Source organism: Neurospora hispaniola, assembly GCF_033458365.1.
Source record: "Neurospora hispaniola strain FGSC 10403 chromosome Unknown B0T23scaffold_10, whole genome shotgun sequence".
Classification (NCBI taxonomy): domain Eukaryota; kingdom Fungi; phylum Ascomycota; class Sordariomycetes; order Sordariales; family Sordariaceae; genus Neurospora; species Neurospora hispaniola.
In genome coordinates, this window is record NW_026944415.1 from 104100 (window position 1) to 124203 (window position 20104).

Consider the following 20104-nt stretch of genomic DNA (forward strand, 5'->3'; position numbering starts at 1 on the left):
CAGGTCTTGGGTCGTGGTCTGGTTCTTTCCCTTGGAGATCGAGATGGAACTGGACCTACTTGAAGGAAGGGACTCGGACTGGAACGCTGTTTGAGAAGTGTCGACTTGTACGTTCCTGATGCGCGAGGGGACGGGCTCTCCGCGATGTTGATCGTGGCTTCTGGGATCTGTCTGGGTCTGGGGAAAAGGAGATGGAGCGAGGCGTTACTTTGACTTCACTCGCCTACCTACTGCGTACCTTCCCCAGTACGACAATGAATGTCAGGAGCTTGAATGACGGTTCAGTCAACCGCCATCGTTCATCGAAACCGACCGGCATGACAGGTGAGGGGTAACACACCCCCAAGACCCCAATCATGCAAGTACGACCATTGTTTTGGCTGATGTTGACTCTTTTTCTCACCAAGTACTTCCAGTCCACCAAACCTCTTGTGTCTCCAATTCAAAAAGGTAAGCAGACCCCCAAAAAGAAAACATGTACAGAAAGTGAATCACCCTTCGGCCCAACAAAAGGTCGAAAGCCGAAGGAGAACGGTAAAATGTGGAGTACCATATGGCTTGGTTCTTTGGGATTCCCCAGCATCTCTCCACCTCTCCACAAAGCAAATACCACCCTTCCCCCCCGTCCCCCGCATATAAACCCCCGAAAAGCTGGGGTCGGCCGCTGTGGCCTGCGCCAAAGGCTCCACACGCTGGCAACCCAATCGCTGAAGCCGGTCAAGATCGACGACATGCCGGGACGGAGAACAAGGCAGTCACTGGCAGGCAAAGACGACTTTTACCTAACAAGCAAAGACTCGGAAAAGTTGATCAGGGGTCGGAAAGAATCAGGCCAGCCAAGAACATTGAAGGTCAGTCTGTCAATAGACCAGCCAAGCGGACTGCATTTCCTTCTCAGCGGCAGTCTTACCTACACAGTCCACAGTCAGGACTACGTTACATTACGGGTTACCATGTGTGGTTAAACATAGCCGGACGGTCCAAGAACGACTGGACCACTACACATGAGCCCATCCCGTGTTGTGGGTGTGGTACAACCTCCAACGGGAGTGAGGAGGAGTGCTCCCCCAAGTCGTACTCGTACAGTGTCTCGAATGCCCTCCAATTGGTTTGCCGAGTACGTACCGATGATCCCTTCCTGAAGCCGTCTTGGCCTGGCCCGAGCCTACACAGTGCACTACATAGCACGCTGAGTGAGATCCATGGCGAGCAAAAAAAAAAAAAAAAAAAGATGGAGGCCAATATTGGGGAACCATGGAAAACCCTGACCTTATTGAAAGGCTGGCGTTGGAATCCGGGGACTGGGGGTGATGGGGACTGAGGAGGGGAAAAAACGTATATCTTCCTCCGGTACCCCGGATTTGGTGTTCCGTCTTCGTCGCCGTGTCTCTTTCTCCTTCATCATTCCCTTTCTCCCCGACACCAGCTTCCCAGAAAGTTAATACACTCTAGGGGCTTGCTTGGTGTAAGTGACCAAGCGTTCACCTTGACCATGGGCCACAATCCAGACCTGGACAGTAGCGGCACTGCCGGGTAAGTCTTTAGTTCCACAAGTCTCCTCAAGTTCTCTCAAGAAGACCTGTTTTACTAACACCCACCCAGAGAACCCAAGGGTGTCACCGGCTCGCACATTGAACAAACCTCGTCCAACCTCGAAGCCAACGTTAACCTCGAAGCCAAGCTCAAGAACCCGCTCGAAGGCCTTTCCCGCGTCGAGCTCCTGTCACGCGTCGAGACCTTTTGCGCCGAAAAGAACCTAACCGAGCACCTCCCTCTCTTCCGTAAGGGAGCACTCATCGCCCAATCCCCGGACAACTATGCGTCCATCTCGGGCCCAGAAGCCTTGGATGATGAGGAGAAGGCAGTACTTTTGAAGGAGGTCGAACACAAGTGGCGGCTGCCGGCGAGATTGTTCCTGACGATTGCGACTTGCTCGATCGGTGCTGCTGTCCAAGGTTGGGATCAGACGGGCACGAATGGCGCGAATATCTTCTTCCCCAACTATTACGGTATCGGAGGGGACACTGCGAGGGAGAAGTTACTTGTCGGATTGATCAATGCTGGGCCCTATATTGGGAGCGCGTAAGTTTTCTCTGTTTCTTCTTTTTCCACGTTCAACAGACACGGTGGTTTCCTGCAGTTGTCGGTTCAATATTGACTAACATTAAACAGATTCATCGGTTGCTGGCTTTCTGATCCCATCAACAACTGGATCGGTCGTCGTGGTGTTATCTTTGTCTCTGCTCACTTCTGTATCTGGCCCGTCATCGGTTCTGCTTTCTGTCACACATGGCCCCAGCAACTGGCCTGCCGTCTGCTGATGGGTATCGGTATGGGTGTGAAGGCATCAACGGTGCCGATTTATGCCGCGGAAAACTCGCCTGCTTCTATTCGAGGTGCGCTGGTCATGTCATGGCGTGAGTACTCCCAAGTGTTCCTTACTACAGCTAATTGATGACGGAAAGATGCTAACACCAGACCTTTCCAGAAATGTGGACAGCCTTCGGCATCTTCCTGGGCACCGCATTTAACCTTGCCGTCTTCCACGCCAGCTCCAATGTCAACTGGCGCCTCATGCTCGGTGCCCCCTTCATTCCCGCCGTGCCTCTGCTTCTACTCATCTATCTCTGCCCCGAGTCCCCGCGCTGGTACATGAAGAAGGGCCGCTACCCAGAAGCCTGGAAATCCATGGTCAAGCTGCGCAACCACCCTATCCAAGTTGCCCGCGACATGTTCTACATCCACTCGCAATTGGAAGTCGAGCACCAGCTCCTCGCCGGCTCCAACTATGCCAAGCGCTTCGTTGAGCTCTTCACCGTCCCTCGTGTTCGCCGCGCCACCCTCGCCGCTTTCACCGTCATGATTGCCCAGCAGATGTGCGGAATCAACATCATCGCCTTTTACAGCACCACCATCTTCAAGGATTCCGGCTCCACCGAATTTCAAGCCCTGCTTTCGTCCTTCGGCTTCGGTCTAGTCAACTGGCTCTTCGCCTTCCCCGCCTTCTGGACCATCGACACCTTTGGCCGGCGCTCTCTACTTCTCTTTACCTTCCCGCAAATGATGTGGACCCTGCTAGCAGCCGGCCTCTTCACCTTGCTCGACATGGGCCCTGCCCGGACCGGCCTCGTCGCCTTATTCGTCTTCCTCTTCGCCGCGTTCTACTCCCCCGGTGAAGGTCCTGTCCCCTTCACCTACTCGGCCGAAGTCTTCCCCCTCTCTCACAGAGAAGTAGGCATGGGCTTTGCCGTTGCCACCTGTCTCTTCTGGGCATCTGTTTTGGGTATTACCTTCCCCTTCCTGCTTGACTCTCTCGGCACCGTCGGCGCCTTTGGTCTGTACGCGGGCTTCAACCTGGTGGCGTTTATTGCCATCTTCTTGGTCGTGCCGGAGACGAAGCAGAAGACGCTCGAGGAGTTGGATTATGTCTTTGCTGTGAAGACGAGCAAGTTCATGTCGTATCAGTGCACCAAGGCGCTGCCGTGGTTCATCAAGAGATGGGTGTTTTGGCAGAGGAATGCGAAGCTGGAGCCACTTTATGAGTTTGATCGGATCAAGGAGGCGGAGAAGGAGAGGAGAGCAGAGGAGGAGAGGAGGGCAAAGGAGACGGGAACTATTACCTCTACTGCTACAGGGGCCGAGTTGGATGAGAAGAAGGGACTGGGTCATGTGAATGCTCCTAACGCTTAGAAAGACAAGGGACGGTTCGGTTTGGTTGGTGCGTTGTTGGTCGGTCTTGGAGATTGTCATGTGGTTTGGATGGACGGATTATGATATCTCTTTCCTGTCGTTCCTTCGGTGATGTCCTCATGTGTTACGCTCCCAATTTTGATACCACTATAACATTTCAAGCAAATAAAAGAAATTTGATGACATGTCGTGCGTTTCCAACTATCATTAGAGGTACCGAGGTCGACTATCGGTGGTTTGTCGTCGGTGCACTACTAACTGGCTGAACTTGGCGAACTGGTGTGGTGTAGTGGTTCACGACAGGGACTGGACTGGCCGGCTTCGCATTGTTTGACCTTATCGTCCACTAGTAAATAACGGGTAATAATTCCCCGTACCCCTCAGGTACGTCACTGACAAGTGGAACCTTTGTTATCAGCAGTGTTATCAAGAATGAATACCTCTACAGAATTTATAATGACTCTTTCTGTATGTGAAGAGGCCGACATCAACAACACCTTGAGGAATCGAGTCGTTCACTCATTTTGCAATGATCACCACGTCATTAACCGGCTTTACCATCTTATTCCTCGTTGTCCTGGCCGTAGGAGCTCATCTGTGGCTCCGTTCCCGTCAGAGATGTACCACCTCATCGCTGTCTGTCGATGAGAAAACACCATTCCTTCACGGCAGCACCGGCGATCAACAAAATGAGAAAACCGACGAAGCAACCATTGTTCCCTTGCCGGACTTTGACTGGAAAACGACTGAGCCGCTGAAGCTCCGCCCCTTCAAGCCCAAATACCACATCACCATGGGTACCGTAATCCCTTCTTTCATCCGTGCTCCTTATATCCATCGCCAACCACTAACACTCCACCACCATAGGCCTTCAAAACAGCACCCCCTCGGACCTCATCCTAATGGACAGCAACTACCTCTCCCGTATACGTTCCCGCCAAAAGATCCTCTCCCTTCACGCCTCCGAAGTCATGGGCGTTCTGCCCGAAGGTCAGGCCGCTGTCAAGGAGTTATACACGTACCTGCTAGGCGAATACCTCCCCGTCCGGTATCCGACCATGTTCCGCATCGTCTCTTCCTATCCCGGTTGCCCCGACACGACTTTCCACAACTTGATCACCAATTCTTCCTCCCCCCTGTCCCCGCCTCCCTCCGACCCCCTCGACTGTTTGAGGGTGATAGCCCAAACCGTAGAAGACGATTTCTTCCTCTTGCTTCCCTTCCCGAAACCCAACTCCCCCACCACCAGTGAGATGGAGCACAAGTGCGTCGCCTTCATGAACCTGCACCCCTCCGGCTTTTCCCCCTCCTCCAAACTCGGTCTCCCCATTTCGCAGATCCACGCCCCTGTACCATCCTACGAGAAAATCGGGCCGTCAATGGAACGCTTCTTTGCCCGTTTGTCCTGCGACAAGCTCGTCAAGAGGATGAATTGGGCTATGCAGTTACATCCCGACCTCTATTGCCCGGGCGGTAACCACGTGCATCAGAAGGACTTGGATACATTGGAGGAGGTGACGGAGTTTGGGGACGAAGAGGCGGAGAAGGCGAGATTGAGGGTTGAGTTGCAAGGTGTTTGGAGACTGAGAAAGACGGAGGCGGTGGTTTTTGGGTTCAAGACTTATATGTATGGACTTGTGGAGGTAAAAGAGGAGGTTCTGGAAATGGAGGATGGGGGGACGACGAAGACGGGGGAGGCATTGGCGCAGGCAATTGAGGGATTGGGAGAAGGGAATGCGCCGGGGATGTGGACGTATAAGGGGGCGGTGAGGTGGGGAGCGGCGGTGGCTCGGTGGTTGAGGAGTTGATGGGAAGGAACTGAAGGCCTATATGTATTGGGAAGGCGTGATGCTTTAATGTTGGCTCACCATGATGAGGAAAGAGAGATGACGGAGAAAGGGTAACGGATGTAGGATGATTGAGGCGGCCGTGACCCGACTTCGGAGGACGGAGAGGTCGGGGATTAGCATTTTGATCCGGATTACAAAAAATTGATAATCCCTGAATATCACCACTGGTGTTAGGTACCTCTAGTCAGCTTTCCCGTCACAACAGTCATCAATTGAAGAACAAGGGGACATCGTTTTCCCTCTATACACTTCTTAACCCCGAACTATCCCCCGATTGGAGCAACTCGTCTCGGTAACGGGGCTCAACGACAAACGGTCAAGACGGCGCTAGGAGCTATCGGCCAATCACCACCGACCGCCCCATTGGTAGGGGTTGACATCTCCGAGATGATCTGATAACAGCTCGGAGTTAACCAGGACACCATCTCTTGGCGTTGTGTCCTTATAATTCGACTGCTTACCTCTTTTTTGATTTTGATCTGATAATGAAGTACTTCCCAAGACTCTCGCTGATTTCTGCACCTCTCGTGGTTGCTTCTGTCGTCTTTTTATTCAGCTTTGTTCTCCAAATGTCCATGGATCGCAACGTGCAACAACCACAGACAGATATGGCTGTCAACGCACTCAAAAATGTGGTTGTGGTAGGAGGGTCATATGTTGGGAAGGTGAGTTAGGGCCCTTCTTGCCCATTCACGGCACGAATTCTCAAAATGAAATGCTGACCATCGCTTAAAAGGCCGCAGCCAAAGAACTCGCAAACCTCCTTCCCTCGTCTCATCGAGTAAGGCTCACCATTTGTTCCATCCTCACCATCAAAACCCCCAACTAACACAGGCAACCTCCAGGTCATCCTCATAGAACCCCACACCCACTTCCACCACCTCTTCGCCTTCCCCCGCTTCGCCATTCTCCCCTCGCACGAACACAAAGCCTTCATCCCTTACACCTCCCTCTTTTCCTCCTCCTCCTCTTCCCCTTCCTCCCATCTGATCCTCCCCGCCAAAGTCCTCTCTCTGTCTACCTCGCCCAAGGGCAATAACCTCCTCACCCTCGACCGGCCCGTTTCTTTTTCCTCTTCCCCTTCCTCCTTCTCTTTGGAGAAAACAACCAAAATCCCCTTCGACTTTCTCCTCTGCGCAACCGGCACCCGCCTTTCTCCACCCGGCACCTCCCCCCACGACACCAAACCTCTCTCCATTTCGTTCCTACAATCCTTCCAAAACGCCATCGCCCACCCTGAGACCAAACACGTGGTGATTGTGGGGGGTGGCGCAGTGGGGGTGCAAATGGCTTGTGACCTCAAGGAGCTGTACCCCGCTAAGCGCGTGACGCTGGTTCATTCGCGCGAGCAGTTGATGCCTGTTTATCATGAACAACTGAGCGAGATTATCAAGGAGCGGTTTGCTGAACTGGGGGTGGAAACGGTACTTGGAAAAAGGGCGGTGGTGCCGCCGGAGGAAGGGGGGTGGGCACTCCCGGTGCCTGGAGAGGAAAGGGAGAAAAAGATGGAGGTGAGATTGGTGGATGGGAGTGTGGTGGAGGGGGATGTGGTGGTGCAGGCTACGGGGCAGGAGGCTAATAATCAGTTCTTGATGGGGTTGGAAGAGAAAGAAGAGGAGAGGGGGAGGGTGATTAATCCCAAAAATGGGTTTGTCAAGGTGAAGCCGACGATGCAGTTCGCTGATGAACGGTTTTCGGACTTCATGTTTGCTGTGGGCGATATTGCGGATTCGGGGGCGCATAAAGCGGCGAGGCCAGGGATGGTGCAGGCAGCGGTGGCGGCGAGGAATTTGGTTAAGCTGATTGAGGAAGGGAAGAATGCGGAAGAGTTGGAGAGCGTGGAGGTTCAGCCGGCGGCGATACACTTGACGCTTGGTTTGGTGAGTTTTCCGTCTCCTGATGAGTTCCCTTTTTGAGGAGCTGAGTTTACTGACCTTTTGTGGTGGGACAGACCAAGAACGTCATCTTCAGAAACCCCAATCCCGCTGCTGGCCAGACCGAACCGACGTACACGTTGAAGGATGAGTAAGTCTCTCACTTTCATGCCCCGGGACAGATGTCTATAAGAAAACAAGCAGCTAACTCATGAACAGTGGCAGTACGGATATGGGCGTTGATCGGCTTTGGGTTATGAACGGCATCAAGGTTACCAGACCGCAGGAGTATCATCTATAACAATGGTGGTGTCGAGCAGAAATGGAAGGGAACCTGGAAATCTTGAGAGGGGACAACCCCAAGAACTAGGTAATCATCCCAAGTCGAATCAGTACACCAGGAAGGACGAAAAAGAAGGCGCACCACTGTTGTGTCAACAAGAAGGTATCATTATACTATTGCATTTCATCACAACATCAAAATCTCTACCCAATCCTGATGCCAATCCGCAATCATTGGCACATCTACTCGATCTTGATGCCAACCTTGCCGAAGTGCTTCTGGGCCCACTGTTTTCAATTGTCAGCATACATCTCTCTCTCATCACCACTTGGAAACCCCGGAAATAGTGACTTACCATGTACTCATAAGCCTCCTTGGCCTGGTCCAAGGTGAAGATGGTCTTGTCAACAACGGGGTGGATGTTGTTGGCCTCAATGGCAGCGCACATGTCCTCCATGAGCTGCCTGCTACCGACGTAGACACCACGAACAGTGCAGATTCTGCTGAGGGTCTCGAGGATGCTCTCCTTGGGCTGAACACCACCGAGGAAACCGATGATGGAAATGATACCCTCGTACTTGATGGCGGCCATGCTCTGGCCGAGGGTGCCGGCACCACCGACCTCGATGATGTGGTCAACACCCTGGTTGTTGGGGGTGAGCTTGCGGGCAGTCTCGCCCCAGTTGGGGTCCTCGCGGTAGTTGATGACGTGATCAGCACCGAGCTTCTTGAGCATCTCGGCCTTCTCCTTGGAAGAGGTGGTGGCGATCACCTTGGCACCACCGGCCTTGGCGAACTGGAGGGCAAAGAGGGAAACACCACCGGTACCCTGGGTGAGGACCCACTGGCCGGGCTTGAGGGCCTTGAGGCCGTAGAGGGCGTTCCACGAAGTCACACCGGCGCACACGAGGGTAGCGGCCTCAACATCGTTGAGGTTGGAGGGGGTGCGGACGACGCCGTCCTCGTGGAAGACACCGTACTGGCGGAGGGTGCCATCGAAAACACCGCCGAGGCCAGAGGAGGCAGCGCGGACGTCGATGTCGCCGAACTGGTGCCACTGGTTGAAGAGGGTGGTGACCTTGTCGCCCTTCTTCCACTTGGTGACCTTGGAGCCAACGGCAACGACCTCACCGGCACCATCGGAGGCGGCAACGACGGGGAGGTTGATGGGGAAAGGGTACTTGCCCTGTATTTCTTTGTCAGCTGTCTGTTCGATATGAGTTAGTGTGACATGATGGTGAGATGTACGAACCTGGGGGATGATGAGATCACGGTAGTTCAGGGAAGCACCGTGGAGACGGACGAGAACGTCGTTGTCACCGGGCTTGGGGACGGGGCCCTGCTCCTTGATGAGGCCATCAAAGCCCTTCTCCTTGCTGGTGACGACCCACTGCGGCTGAGTAGAGGGGAGAGACATTGTGAACTAGGTATTATGGTAAATCTGGTGTAGATGAAAGACAAGATGAGAAGAGATGAGATGAGATGAGATGGAGAGTGAAAAAGGTTGGAAAGAGCAGAGGTAGAAGAAGAAGGTCGAGGTATTTGTTTATATGTCGAAGGTCAATCCGTCCCCCCTCCTCGTCCACGCATGGCCAGCGATTAGTGAGCTGTATTTGTATTTGTAAACCATGATCCCCACATATCATGGAGACAGCTCCGGTCGTGACCCCACAGAAGGACGTGGGGCCTTCCAGCGCATCGTATTCCCATTGAGGTATCCATCTCGTCTTTGGCAGCTGCCTCTCTCTTCTCATCCATCATTCTTGCCAGTCAACTATGTATCTATCGCCTAACGGTATCTTGTATCGTGTACCTGAGGGCCGTTCTGGCCGTGTAATCCCCCCTCAGTTGATGGGATGACCGACGTCATCATTCGCCAAGTTTCGTATCATCGGTACCTAGGCCTCTAAGCGAGGTGTACCCAGACCCCCGCGAGTGGAGTCGTCCCGGCTCTTCCTACCGAACCGCCCGTCTTATTTGCAACTGCCGCCGGTGCTACGGTACCGTCGTCTCGGCGCCGGCCCGGACCCGTGAGCTATTGATGCCCACGTGAAAGGTACACTATGTACACTCCCGCTTCACTGCTGTCGATATCATCAAGTTCAACCTCACCATTCCATCCCATACACTACAGTGGGAACCACCACAGGTCAGTGGAGAAACAGCATCCGAGATCCGCAAGCGCCCCGTTACGTACATGTACACACCGCTCGGCAACACCTCCAATGACAAGTCTAGAATCTTCGATAACGCGGTTGTTGATTATAAACCAAGGCCCCGTATCTTCCGCCGACTGAATCGCGTTCAGTTGTCGATGTTGATCGAACATTCATTCGCGCCGATCAGAGCAGACTGGATTCGTCAACAGATCCAAACATGAAAGCTTTGGGGGGGGGATTCGAGGTGCTGTTATCCACGTTTCATGTGTCAGCACAGCGTCTAGAAATACCCCCAAGGACGACCGGAACAGAGAGGACACTCACAACAATCGAAGCTCGCCAAGCCCGGTAACCGCATCCCATCCCTCCGCTGCCAGGAACCCACAAGCGGAATTCACTCCGATCGTAACGTCGTTGAAGATGTCGGGATCCGCACACTGTTTGTTTCGCATTCGGTTTTTGTCAGCCCTATCGCGTGGTCTCGTATCATCTTTTTCCCGCCCATCGGCTATACGCTACACCGTCGCGCCTCCCATTCCTTTCCCTACCCAAACCGCTTCCCACATCCACCACGGTCCATACCTTACCCTTTCTTCCCACATCGGCGAAAGGAAATGGAAAACTTACACGCAAAAGGATGAACAAACCCCAACCTCCCTCACACCCCTTCATCACCACCTTCACTCTCTCCTCAACGTGTTTTCTCAACGTGCACAGCCAACGTTAACACCGCGCCCCACACCGGAGCCGCCAGCGACGTGCTTCCAATCGCGTGCCAATCACCAGCGAACCGAACCAGATAGTGATCATCAACAGCGCTGACGTCAGGATAGCCACGGCCTGCCTTATTGTAAACGCCGCTTCCGAGGTTGAGGTCGCTGTCATTGTTGATGGTAAAGTTCGTTGCAACGAGTTCGCGTATAGCGTAGCCGGTAAAATTGAGTTGCGATCCGACTTGGGGAAAGTCCGAGGTGATGGCTGAGAAATTGATTTTTTTTTTTTTTAAAAACCTCAAGGCAAAGCATAGGAAAGATTTTGAATACCACCCCACCCAAAGCGAAACCTCGATGTGGCTCGTTCTATCAACAGGCATCTCGGTCCTCGTGGGTTAGTCTTCGACTTCGAGACATCCAGACCCATTCAGAAAGCACCAACCGCCAAGACATAACTTCGTTGTCGGTTAGGTTGGTGTGCCTCGCTTGCCCGGAGTGCGTGCATCTAACCGACGAGTGCCTACATACGGACATTGAACTCGCATCGCTTTTTACCTACCTACTCGGGTGAAGAGCCCTCCCTTCCATGTCGCCCTGCTTGCCAGCACACCTGTTCTTGTGACTGTCATCCCCGGGGTACGAACCGACTTCATCGCCACCCGACGACATAACCACGATTATCCCTTGAAGCTCCCGCTTCATGATTTCGGAGCATTGGCGATGGATGTGAGGAAGCCGGGAGGTCCCCTTCGCCTCCGCCGTACGAGAAAGAGATTACGGGGTTGGGGTCCAGTCCAGTCGTATAGGCCGCACTGACGGGTGCCTTCGTATTTCATGTCGGAGGCAGGGATGGAAGAGGAGGAGTCAGCGAACGAGTTGGAGTAAATGGGGTCAAGGCAGGCCGGGTCTTTCCTGCAATCGCCTGTTTCGCGTGGAATGTAGAGTAGGTGCAGTAGGAACCGATGAGGGCCTCGAAGAGCTTCTCAAGAGGATAGGTGCCGTTTGCCTGGGACCTTTTCCTTCAATGTCTACTGTCAACATCTTTGTGCTGCACCAAGCAGATAAGTTTGGCTGTTGCTTACGGGTAAATGCTGCCAAAATATCGGTACAAACACGTGCTGGTCGCGTTCCGAAGTTGTTTCCTAGAGCAAACAGAACTTAGCAAGACAGCGATGAACGAGATAAAGATACGAGAGGATCATGGGAGAAAGGAAATCAAAATGCACAGTCATGGTTAGGGACCATGTCATAGCATTTGCTTCCACTTGACGCGAAACCAAGGGCCATCCTCCATGTAAGATGGTGGTTTATGGATTGAGCACGAGTAATCAACTGGTGGGCTGTTGGTCCTGGACACCTTCAAGGAGACGACGGTCCGTTGGGTCCAAGGCGTCCGAAGACTTGATTTGATGCTAAATTCAATTGCGTGATGTGTTGGCAATTCTTGTCTTCGTGGAGGAGACCATCTACCATAGATGCTTGTTGTCAGAGGAAGAAACGAAGTGACGGGAAGTCGTCGTGAAAGGATGTGCCGAGATCACCCACTGTAACATGCGCTAAACCATAGGGCCGATCGCGCTAAAACAGCGCTGCCCACTTTCCGTAAGCTTCCCGCCCGACTCCACAAAACGTGGCCTGAGCTGCCCCGCGTCGGCTTGGACCTTATCGGGGTCGCTTATCGCAACAGAACCCCTCTGTCATCATCTCCCATTGCAGTCTTTCAAGCAGTTCCCTTTCTTCCATCCATTGAACGATCACGATGGGAATCCTCCGACTGCGCCGTACCACATACTCCGCCTCGACGAGCCTCCAGGCACCAGTAGGCAACATCAGCCCAACATGTCATCTCAGCCATAGCCGATCGCGCTATCGGTGCTCTCATCGGCTGCGCCCTCGGCGACGCAATTGGCCTCTACACCGAATTCCTCTCCACCGCCGAGTCAGAGAAAGCCTACCCGCACAAGCGCTTCGTCCTGTCTACCGTATCCTCCCCAAACTCGCGAGACCAAGCGGAATCAACACCCTTCAGACTCGACCACCACCGTGCCCCGCAAACGCCCGGAGACTGGACAGACGACACCGATCACTTATCCTGGTCTCCTTTTTACACACGGCCAAAATACCCGGTCCTGGCGTCGCTCCCTTACAACCCCTACCGATTTCTTTGGGCGGTGGGGAAAGAGGGAGAGGGGTTCTGAGCAGGGAGGGAATAAATTAGAGGTGAACAGAGTTGAATGAGAAGGTGCGTAGAAAAGATGGAGGATGCTATGAGGAATGAATGATGGGCTGAGTTCGCCATCTTGACCACGTTTGATGGGACGGACCGCTCCGTTATGCCTCATCGGCCAGTCCAAGTCAGCTTCTCCATCTGCCCCTTCACCATTCCTGACCTCTTCCATTATCAGCTCTCATTCGCGTCTTGCACTACTCTTAATGCCCCCTCTCCTTATTCTCCTTTACCATCGCCTCATACTTCTCCCTCTCCACATCCAACCTCTTCACCACCCTCGCCGGATTCCCCGCAACAACCACAAAATCCTCTACATCCTTCGTCACCACACTTCCCGCTCCAACCACCACCCCCCTCCCAATCGTCACGCCCGGCAACACCACACAACTCCCACCAAACCAACAATCCTCCCCAACCGTAATCGGCTTCCCTAGCTCCGGGCCCCTCATTCCGTTCCGCGTGATGGGATCAATGGGGTGCGAGGCAGAGTAAAAGTGGACATTTGGGCCGATGAGCGTGCGTGCCCCGATGGTGATGGGACACACGTCTAGCAAAGTGCACGACGAGTTCATGTACACCCCCTTGCCCAGCTTGACATTGCTGCCGTAGTCCATCTTGATGGGCGTGTCGATGTAGGGGAAGTCATCGAATTGGTCGGCGTCTTGCTCGGGGTCGTCCAGCTTGGGAGGCAAGGGGGTTGGGTCTTGGAGGAGGCTGTTTTGGTTGTCAACTTTTTGTTCTCTTAATGTCTACTAAACGTTTCTATCATTTTTTTTCTTTTTGTTTGGTAGGTTAGGTTAAGTTGCTGCATGAAAACAACAGCCGAGGTAAGTGTGATAAGGTGAGGTGAGTGACATGAAAGGGGCTGGGGGATGATGAAACTCACTCCATCAACAACTCGGCTACCCTCCTCCTTGACGTTTCCCCGTCCGCTGCCTCCGTGTTATACTTGAGCATGGCGCTCTTGCAGCGCGCTCTGCCTTTTACCAGGTCGGGAGTCCAGCTGTAGTAGAGCTCGCCGGCGAGCATGCGCCGGTGGTTCTCGGCGCAGTCGGCGTGGGAGGAGGGGTCGGGGCGAAAGGCGAATTCAGACATCTTCTAGTTTGTGTCGTAATGCCGAACCGGCTTGATCATATACTCTATTCTAGTGTGTTTATTCACACGGGAAGTGAAGATAAATGAGCGTTGCTTTTGTTTACTTTTGGCAACACAAAAGCAATCGTGTCATGAAGCGGAGTTGGGCGGAGTTTGAGGACCTTGTTGGTTAGCTGGCCTCGGCGGAGCGGGGTCCGTTTCCTGATACGAGGTCAGCTGTCAGCGTGGCATTGGCGTTGGCGGGATGACGGTCTGGTTTGAAAGTTTTGAACATACAATTATTGCTGGTCTATTTCCATGGACTTGGAGATTTCAGTGTCGAGGCTTTTGTTGTCTAGTTTCTATCTCATCTTGGGGATGATCGTGGCGCGGGCAAAGTGACTGGATCCTTTGAAGACAGAAGTACTCACTCATAATGACTGCCACGGAGCCAACACACCATCGAAATCGGACCATATCAGTTCAATCGGGTATGGTGTAGCGGTAACATCGTTGACTCTCACTTCTCAGGAGTGACTGCTCTCTCAACAGCCCCGGGTTCGACTCCCGGTATCCGAGTCTCAATAACTTTTTGCATTTTTTGGCTCCCTTTTTTACTTCAACAGTTTCGTTCTTTTTGCTAGTCCTTCTTTCTCTTGCCGCTTCTTTTCTTTGTGAACTGTTTGTTCGTCCCCAGTATCGATGCCAATTACGTTCTTCGAGAACACTGCAACCCGCAACCCTCTCTTCAGTACATGGTTGTTTGGTGGACAATCTTGTTGGCTGCTCCTTCCCATCGTTGTAAACTGTGGCCTGGCGTCAATTGCCGCAGGTCATTCTCCCAAATTTACCCTCCTCGAAAATTTCAGTTCCCTTTCTTCCCGCAAACACTTTTCCATTTCACCTTACCTACCTAACCCAATCTTCCATCGGCATTTGTCACTTATCGTTATAGCGCATCCAGCTAGTGCCTGTTTGCAGCGCAATTGCCCTCACGTCCCGAATACCGCCATTGAGTGCGGTCGCAGATATGCGGCAAGCGATCAAAGCAGTTAGTCCACTATCGCCTGGACACCAAAGTTCACAGAGATCCAGTTAGGCAAACATCTTACCGACCTCCGATCTCATTCTGTTCCTGGGGCCCCTCCAATACTTGATCTCCCTCGCGCCGGGCAGAGCCAGAGAGAGGTACTGTACCAGACTTAACTGACTATGATCGCTCCATCGAAAACGCGAGAATGACCAGGCCGGTGATGATGTCGTCAGCAACACGGCGCCGTTGCCAATTGGGTGCCTTGGCTCTACCACATTAGTGCTTACGACGTTACCACTGCCAGCTCAGAAAACGCAGCCAAAGGGACCTCCTCCAACGACTTGGACAAACCACCTTTCGCTTCACTTTCTCACCAACACAGCACGTTCCAAACCATGGACAATAACTCTCCAGCTCTGCAACCCCAGGCTGTGCCTTGGTCACTGTCGACATGGTGGGAAGAGTCACCTTCCTCAAGCAACACGCTGATATCCCGCGCGCCTCTTCCAGACACGAGATGCGAACAGTGCGAGGCGGCTATGAACAGCAAACCGAGGCATCTTTACCCCAAGGCTGTCTTAAGAGTTGCGCGTGCATCTCCTGATACCTGCTGGCAATGCCGCATTCTTCTGGCACTGGCTGAAAGGAGGCTGGGAAGACTCCTGGGCAATGACGAAGTGCTTGAAGCCAGGTGTGCGTGGGACAATCGTCACAAGATTATGATCCTTTATCTTGGCACTGGAGGTGGAGAGGACGACCGACTTGTCAGTATCTCTTCGCTTGATGGTAAGTGCCGCTGCCTCCGCCGAGGACCGTTTCCCTGGCTAACATTGTCTAAGCTCTTCCATGTCCCTGGAACACCTTCGACGCCAGACAGCATACCTCTTCTGTCGCCCCTGCGCTAGCCTCCCACTCTTATAAGGTAGCCTCCTCCTGGCTCAAAACATGCGTGACCGACCACCCGGGTTGTCCTGGCATGGAAGAAACTCTACTCCCGCGCCGAGTCATCCACATCGGCGCCAACCATACCGACATCCGTCTCGTTGAACACAACTCACCAACTCTGGGCCGGTACAGCTGCCTCAGCCACTGCTGGGGAGGAGCGCAACCGCTAATTACCACCACCCACAACATCGCGCAACACCTAGAGCGAATCGAGTGGAACAGCATTTCCAAAACCTTTCAAGACGCCATCAAGTTTACCGCCCATCTCGGAATTGCGTACATCTGGATTGACTCTCTATGCATCATCCAGGACTCTCCCCAAGACTGGGTAGAGGAGTCGGCCAAGATGTGTAGCATCTATGAGAACGGGCATCTCACCATTGCAGCCTCTGCTGCTTCGAATGGCAGCGGTGGTCTACCAGTTCGCGACTCCTCCGGCTTCGTTCGCCTTAGCGGCACCACATCCTCTCCTGAAAGCAAACCTTTTGACATAATAGGTTACTTCGAGCTAGGCGGCATAGAGGTACGCGACCACCCCTCCCCAACCAACCGTCGTACGCCTTTGTTTTCCCGTGGTTGGGTCCATCAAGAAATGCTCTTGAGTCCGAGGGTGGTTCATTTTGCCAAGAAAGAGCTGCTGTGGGAGTGTAAGACGGTAGGGACGTGTCAGTGTCCTCAGCCGCCCACATTTCGAAAAATCTTCTTCAAGGAGGGGCACTACGAGGCGCTGAATTCCTCCAGACAGTCTAGCGCTCGATTAGCAGGCGATCTGCTGGCTCACCAATGGCACAAGATCATCGAGTCATATTCCCGCCTCCATTTGTCGTTCCCGGGGGACAAATTTCCTGCTCTATCTGGGCTCGCCCAACAGATGAGCAAGAGGCGAGGGCATGATGTGCGGTACCTAGCCGGCCTTTGGAGTGACTCCCTCCTGACAGATTTACTATGGACTGCGACGTACAGGTATGTGTGGGGTTTGCACTCAATTGATCGTATCCTACGAGGCAAGCACGAGTGGCGAGCACCCAGCTGGTCCTGGGCTGCTCGTGACGTGCCTGTTATTTTCCCCCGAATGGGGGCGGAAAGGAATGGGTCTACCTGTGAGGCTAACGCACTGTGCAACATCATCGGCGCGGAGACTACGCTGGCTACTACGGATAAAACAGGTCGTATTTCTGGCGGGCGGCTGGTTGTCCGAGGTAGATTGTTTGATGCCAGTCTATACCGGGACATTGAACCGTCTGTTTCAAGGGGCGGATCGGCGGAAACCAAGGCTACCATCACATTGAGCGTTCAGGTTCCCGTGAACCTGACAGGCGGCGTCAAGACTTTCATCTCATTTGCCTTCGATCGCGGAACCTGCGTCTACTTCATGACTCAGGCCGACGCCCAAGGGCTCAAAAACTCGAAGCCTGATGAACTGGGGATTTTGGTTAAGGAGGGATTCAATCCTGACCCGATGGCCGAGCTTTTTTCCATGAAGAGGACTGATAGTAGGGAATATATGGGGAGTGATATCAAGGTAATGAGGATAGGAAGGGTGGGGAGGAGGATGCCTGCTCCTGATGACAAGAAATGGTTGGAGGATATGGAGTATGCATTGGTTTTGCAAGGCATTGACACTGAACCGACGGACCCTGACGGTGCTGAGGCGGCAAGGACCTACAGGCGGATCGGCATCATTCATCAAGGTCGTGAGGGTTATAAGGGGGTGGAGGATGAGAGGGAGGATTTCTGGAAGCGTTATCCGAGTTGCTTCGAGGAGGGCGGGAGAGAGGAGACAATCACTCTTGTCTAGACTGGTACAGCGCCGCAGCAGAATGGAGGAGAGGGATGGTCAAAGATCCTTAACAACGAGCTGCAAGGTACCTAAGGTAGTCCATGATGAGCTTCTCATCCCGGCCACTGGCTCGCCTCCACTTCCCTTTTATACCTCTACAGCCCAAAGCGGGAATCCTCTGGTGCTCTCGCGCCTCATGAGCATCACACATTGCACAGCGTCGCGACTGTGAAACCACGAGATCCACGTGTTTGGTTAACGGTCGACGAGCGGTGTGTTCCTCGTTTAGGAGGCCCTGCGCGTGGCCATTCGAGGATACCATGTCGAGGCGGCAATCCGTCAGTGGTGGTTTCACAGCTGGGCCCAGATATGGATGCCATATGACTGATAGATGGTGTTGCACTCCTTCTCCTTTGCCTTCTTGTTCGGTATGCCATCTCCAGGACAGCTCTTCACAGTCCCACTGAAAACCTAAAGCTTCAAGGCAACCTCCTGATGGCCGCGTTCATCTACACTACACCTTCGCAGGCACTTACTTTGTCAACGCGGCGACTTGCATGTGACAATACCAATCATCCCAAAAGAAGATGATTGGTGCCTATTTATGCTCGCTGCCAACCAGTCAAATTCTGTGAGGTGGCCGTAACACGCTAACCCAGCAGGTTCCGGCAGAGACACCAAGAAGTCTAAGGAACCGGCAAAGATCGCCATTCTCTTCGCCTAGTCGTTCCCACACTCAATCGCCTGTGCAGTCTTGGCAAGAGGTGTGTGTGCGTGCACACACACACACACACCGCACTTCTGTATTACACAACTTCGTTAAAATTCATCATTTTACAATAATTTCTATATTAATTTAAAGCCATTTCAACGTATAAAGTAATTATAATACTAATAATTAATTAAATCCATCGCGACAATACCTCCTAAAACAATCCTTAATTTAAAGCCCGCCGGCGTAAAACAATCCTATATTCGAAATAGTACGCTAATAATCTACTTTAACGAAGATTAAAATTAAGAAAATCCTAATTTAATAATTCTATAATATATTTTATCCTACCTTAAAAAGAAGAACCGTAAAACCGAATAATCTATTAAAATTATCCCTAAGATTATTCTACCTAAAAAAAAGGCTATTCCTATTAAAACTATTATTAAAAAGACTATTATTAAAAAGATTGCTATTAAAAAGGGGAAGGTTACTATACTAGAATTAAAATTAATTCTAATTCTAATCTTAGAACCGCCGTCGTCCCCCCCTAAACCCGTAATACCTATTGAAATTTCTAATAGTAAAGAAGACTTTAATAATAATAATAAAATTAAATAATAACTCCCCGTCCGCCTTACCCCTAAAAAACGGACTCTTAATATTTTATTTTATTTATCGGATAATAATAATAGTAAAGTAACCTCCCTAATTAAACTAATTACTTCGGTACTACTAGTTTAACCCTACGCCGCCCGTAAATTAATTATTATAGTACTATTACTACCGCGTCCTAAATACCCCTATTCAATACAAGTTTAATTTAATATAGTTGGTTTATATATTATTATTAACCGTATTAAATTACCTATTATCGAAGAATATAATTTATTTAGAGAGGTTAAAATTGAATAAAATAATAGTAAACTTTATAAATAACGGTTTGGGACGATACTATTTAGCGAAATCCTATATATATAGCGAAATTATATGGAAGATATTATTAGTAATAATATAATTATAGAGATAAAGTAATTAATTTCTTTATATAATATTATATATATTGCTACTACTTATAATAACCGCCGCGCCTAAATTATTATATATAATAAAACTATTCCTAAGAAGGATTTTTATAATAAATATAATAATATTAAATATAAGACCGTTATGAAATTATATTTCTATTATATTAGTTAATATTATTATTTTACTATATTATTTAAATTTTAATTAACTAACCTACCTATTAATAAAATCCCTATTACCCTATTCTCCTATAGTAATATACCTTCTATTTCTACCCCCTTTCGTAATTTAATTAATCCTTTTATTACCCTAACCCTACGAATAATTAATATATTATCGTTACAAGGGTTACAAACTCCAGCCAGTATTAAAAAATCTAAATACATTATAATAAATATTATATTAGTAGAAATTAAAAAGAATTTAGAAGAGGACTAGTAGTGAGAAGAACGTACGGGGGTAAAACTATATAGTATTATATATTAGGAACTAGTATAGGTATAAGTATATAATTTTAATTATAAATATAAAAATTATAATAAAACTATTAAGTACTAAATGTACTATATTATAAATAGGAGTATAATTTATTATAATTTTAACAATAAAAATATAAGTAAGTAGGCACGCGCTATATTATTAGGGAAGGTTATAGTAATTAACCCGCTATTTAAATTAGTATAAAATATATTAAATAATAAGGTAATAGCCGCCTCTAATATTAACGATAGT

The 20104-nt window shown here is 50.8% G+C and overlaps 9 protein-coding genes and 1 non-coding gene across 10 annotated transcripts; 7 read left to right on the plus strand and 3 right to left on the minus strand.

Annotated features, from left to right (window-relative positions):
• Positions 1–297: 297 nt before the first annotated feature.
• On the plus strand, positions 298–1266 carry B0T23DRAFT_389828 (uncharacterized protein). The gene has a single exon (XM_062837837.1). The coding sequence runs from the start codon at positions 357–359 to the stop codon at positions 963–965; it is 609 nt and encodes a 202-aa protein (XP_062688076.1). The 5' UTR covers positions 298–356; the 3' UTR covers positions 966–1266.
• Positions 1267–1407: 141 nt separating this feature from the next.
• On the plus strand, positions 1408–3955 carry B0T23DRAFT_42954 (uncharacterized protein). The gene is made up of 4 exons (XM_062840198.1): positions 1408–1533; positions 1603–2082; positions 2173–2417; positions 2489–3955. Exons 1-4 carry the CDS (start codon positions 1493–1495, stop codon positions 3688–3690), a joined length of 1968 nt encoding a protein of 655 aa, XP_062688077.1. The 5' UTR covers positions 1408–1492; the 3' UTR covers positions 3691–3955.
• A 142-nt stretch (positions 3956–4097) lies between these two features.
• Positions 4098–5783, plus strand: B0T23DRAFT_389830 (uncharacterized protein). Its single transcript, XM_062837838.1, has one exon. It carries the CDS (start codon positions 4593–4595, stop codon positions 5496–5498), a length of 906 nt encoding a protein of 301 aa, XP_062688078.1. The 5' UTR covers positions 4098–4592; the 3' UTR covers positions 5499–5783.
• A 365-nt stretch (positions 5784–6148) lies between these two features.
• On the plus strand, positions 6149–7715 carry B0T23DRAFT_326919 (oxidoreductase; the record flags this gene model as incomplete). Its single annotated transcript, XM_062835581.1, has 5 exons — positions 6149–6205; positions 6277–6321; positions 6386–7420; positions 7492–7565; positions 7634–7715. The coding sequence occupies 5 exons, from the start codon at positions 6149–6151 to the stop codon at positions 7713–7715; spliced, it is 1293 nt and encodes a 430-aa protein (XP_062688079.1).
• A 224-nt stretch (positions 7716–7939) lies between these two features.
• Positions 7940–9114, minus strand: B0T23DRAFT_432779 (uncharacterized protein; the record flags this gene model as incomplete). The annotated part of the gene is made up of 3 exons (XM_062840396.1): positions 7940–7984; positions 8053–8883; positions 8950–9114. 3 exons carry the CDS (start codon positions 9112–9114, stop codon positions 7940–7942), a joined length of 1041 nt encoding a protein of 346 aa, XP_062688080.1.
• Positions 9115–10547: 1433 nt separating this feature from the next.
• On the minus strand, positions 10548–11271 carry B0T23DRAFT_327412 (uncharacterized protein; the record flags this gene model as incomplete). Its single annotated transcript, XM_062835611.1, has 2 exons — positions 10548–10834; positions 11133–11271. The coding sequence occupies 2 exons, from the start codon at positions 11269–11271 to the stop codon at positions 10548–10550; spliced, it is 426 nt and encodes a 141-aa protein (XP_062688081.1).
• Positions 11272–12416: 1145 nt separating this feature from the next.
• B0T23DRAFT_290482 (uncharacterized protein) lies at positions 12417–12656 on the plus strand (the record flags this gene model as incomplete). The annotated part of the gene is made up of 1 exon (XM_062834272.1): positions 12417–12656. A coding segment is annotated over one exon (240 nt), but the record flags the coding sequence as incomplete, so codon positions are not given.
• Positions 12657–12999: 343 nt separating this feature from the next.
• On the minus strand, positions 13000–13894 carry B0T23DRAFT_326638 (trimeric LpxA-like protein; the record flags this gene model as incomplete). The annotated part of the gene is made up of 2 exons (XM_062835565.1): positions 13000–13513; positions 13686–13894. 2 exons carry the CDS (start codon positions 13892–13894, stop codon positions 13000–13002), a joined length of 723 nt encoding a protein of 240 aa, XP_062688083.1.
• Positions 13895–14360: 466 nt separating this feature from the next.
• On the plus strand, positions 14361–14452 carry B0T23DRAFT_t385. Its single transcript has one exon. It is a non-coding gene; the product is annotated as a tRNA-Glu (tRNA).
• A 663-nt stretch (positions 14453–15115) lies between these two features.
• On the plus strand, positions 15116–17674 carry B0T23DRAFT_42987 (heterokaryon incompatibility protein-domain-containing protein). Its single transcript, XM_062840215.1, has 2 exons — positions 15116–15692; positions 15746–17674. The coding sequence occupies exons 1-2, from the start codon at positions 15302–15304 to the stop codon at positions 17647–17649; spliced, it is 2295 nt and encodes a 764-aa protein (XP_062688084.1). The 5' UTR covers positions 15116–15301; the 3' UTR covers positions 17650–17674.
• The last annotated feature ends 2430 nt before the right edge of the window (positions 17675–20104 follow it).

Bases quoted from the DNA above. Each gene is read 5' to 3' on its own strand.
- B0T23DRAFT_389828 (XM_062837837.1), top strand. From the start codon at position 357: ATGCAAGTACGACCATTGTTTTGGCTGATGTTGACTCTTTTTCTCACC.
- B0T23DRAFT_42954 (XM_062840198.1), top strand. From the start codon at position 1,493: ATGGGCCACAATCCAGACCTGGACAGTAGCGGCACTGCCGG. The intron at 1,534-1,602 runs GTAAGTCTTTAG...ACACCCACCCAG, and splicing joins GACAGTAGCGGCACTGCCGG to AGAACCCAAGGGTGTCACCG. The intron at 2,418-2,488 runs GTGAGTACTCCC...AGACCTTTCCAG, and splicing joins TGCGCTGGTCATGTCATGGC to AAATGTGGACAGCCTTCGGC.
- B0T23DRAFT_389830 (XM_062837838.1), top strand. From the start codon at position 4,593: ATGGACAGCAACTACCTCTCCCGTATACGTTCCCGCCAAAAGATCCTC.
- B0T23DRAFT_42987 (XM_062840215.1), top strand. From the start codon at position 15,302: ATGGACAATAACTCTCCAGCTCTGCAACCCCAGGCTGTGCCTTGGTCA. The intron at 15,693-15,745 runs GTAAGTGCCGCT...ACATTGTCTAAG, and splicing joins CAGTATCTCTTCGCTTGATG to CTCTTCCATGTCCCTGGAAC.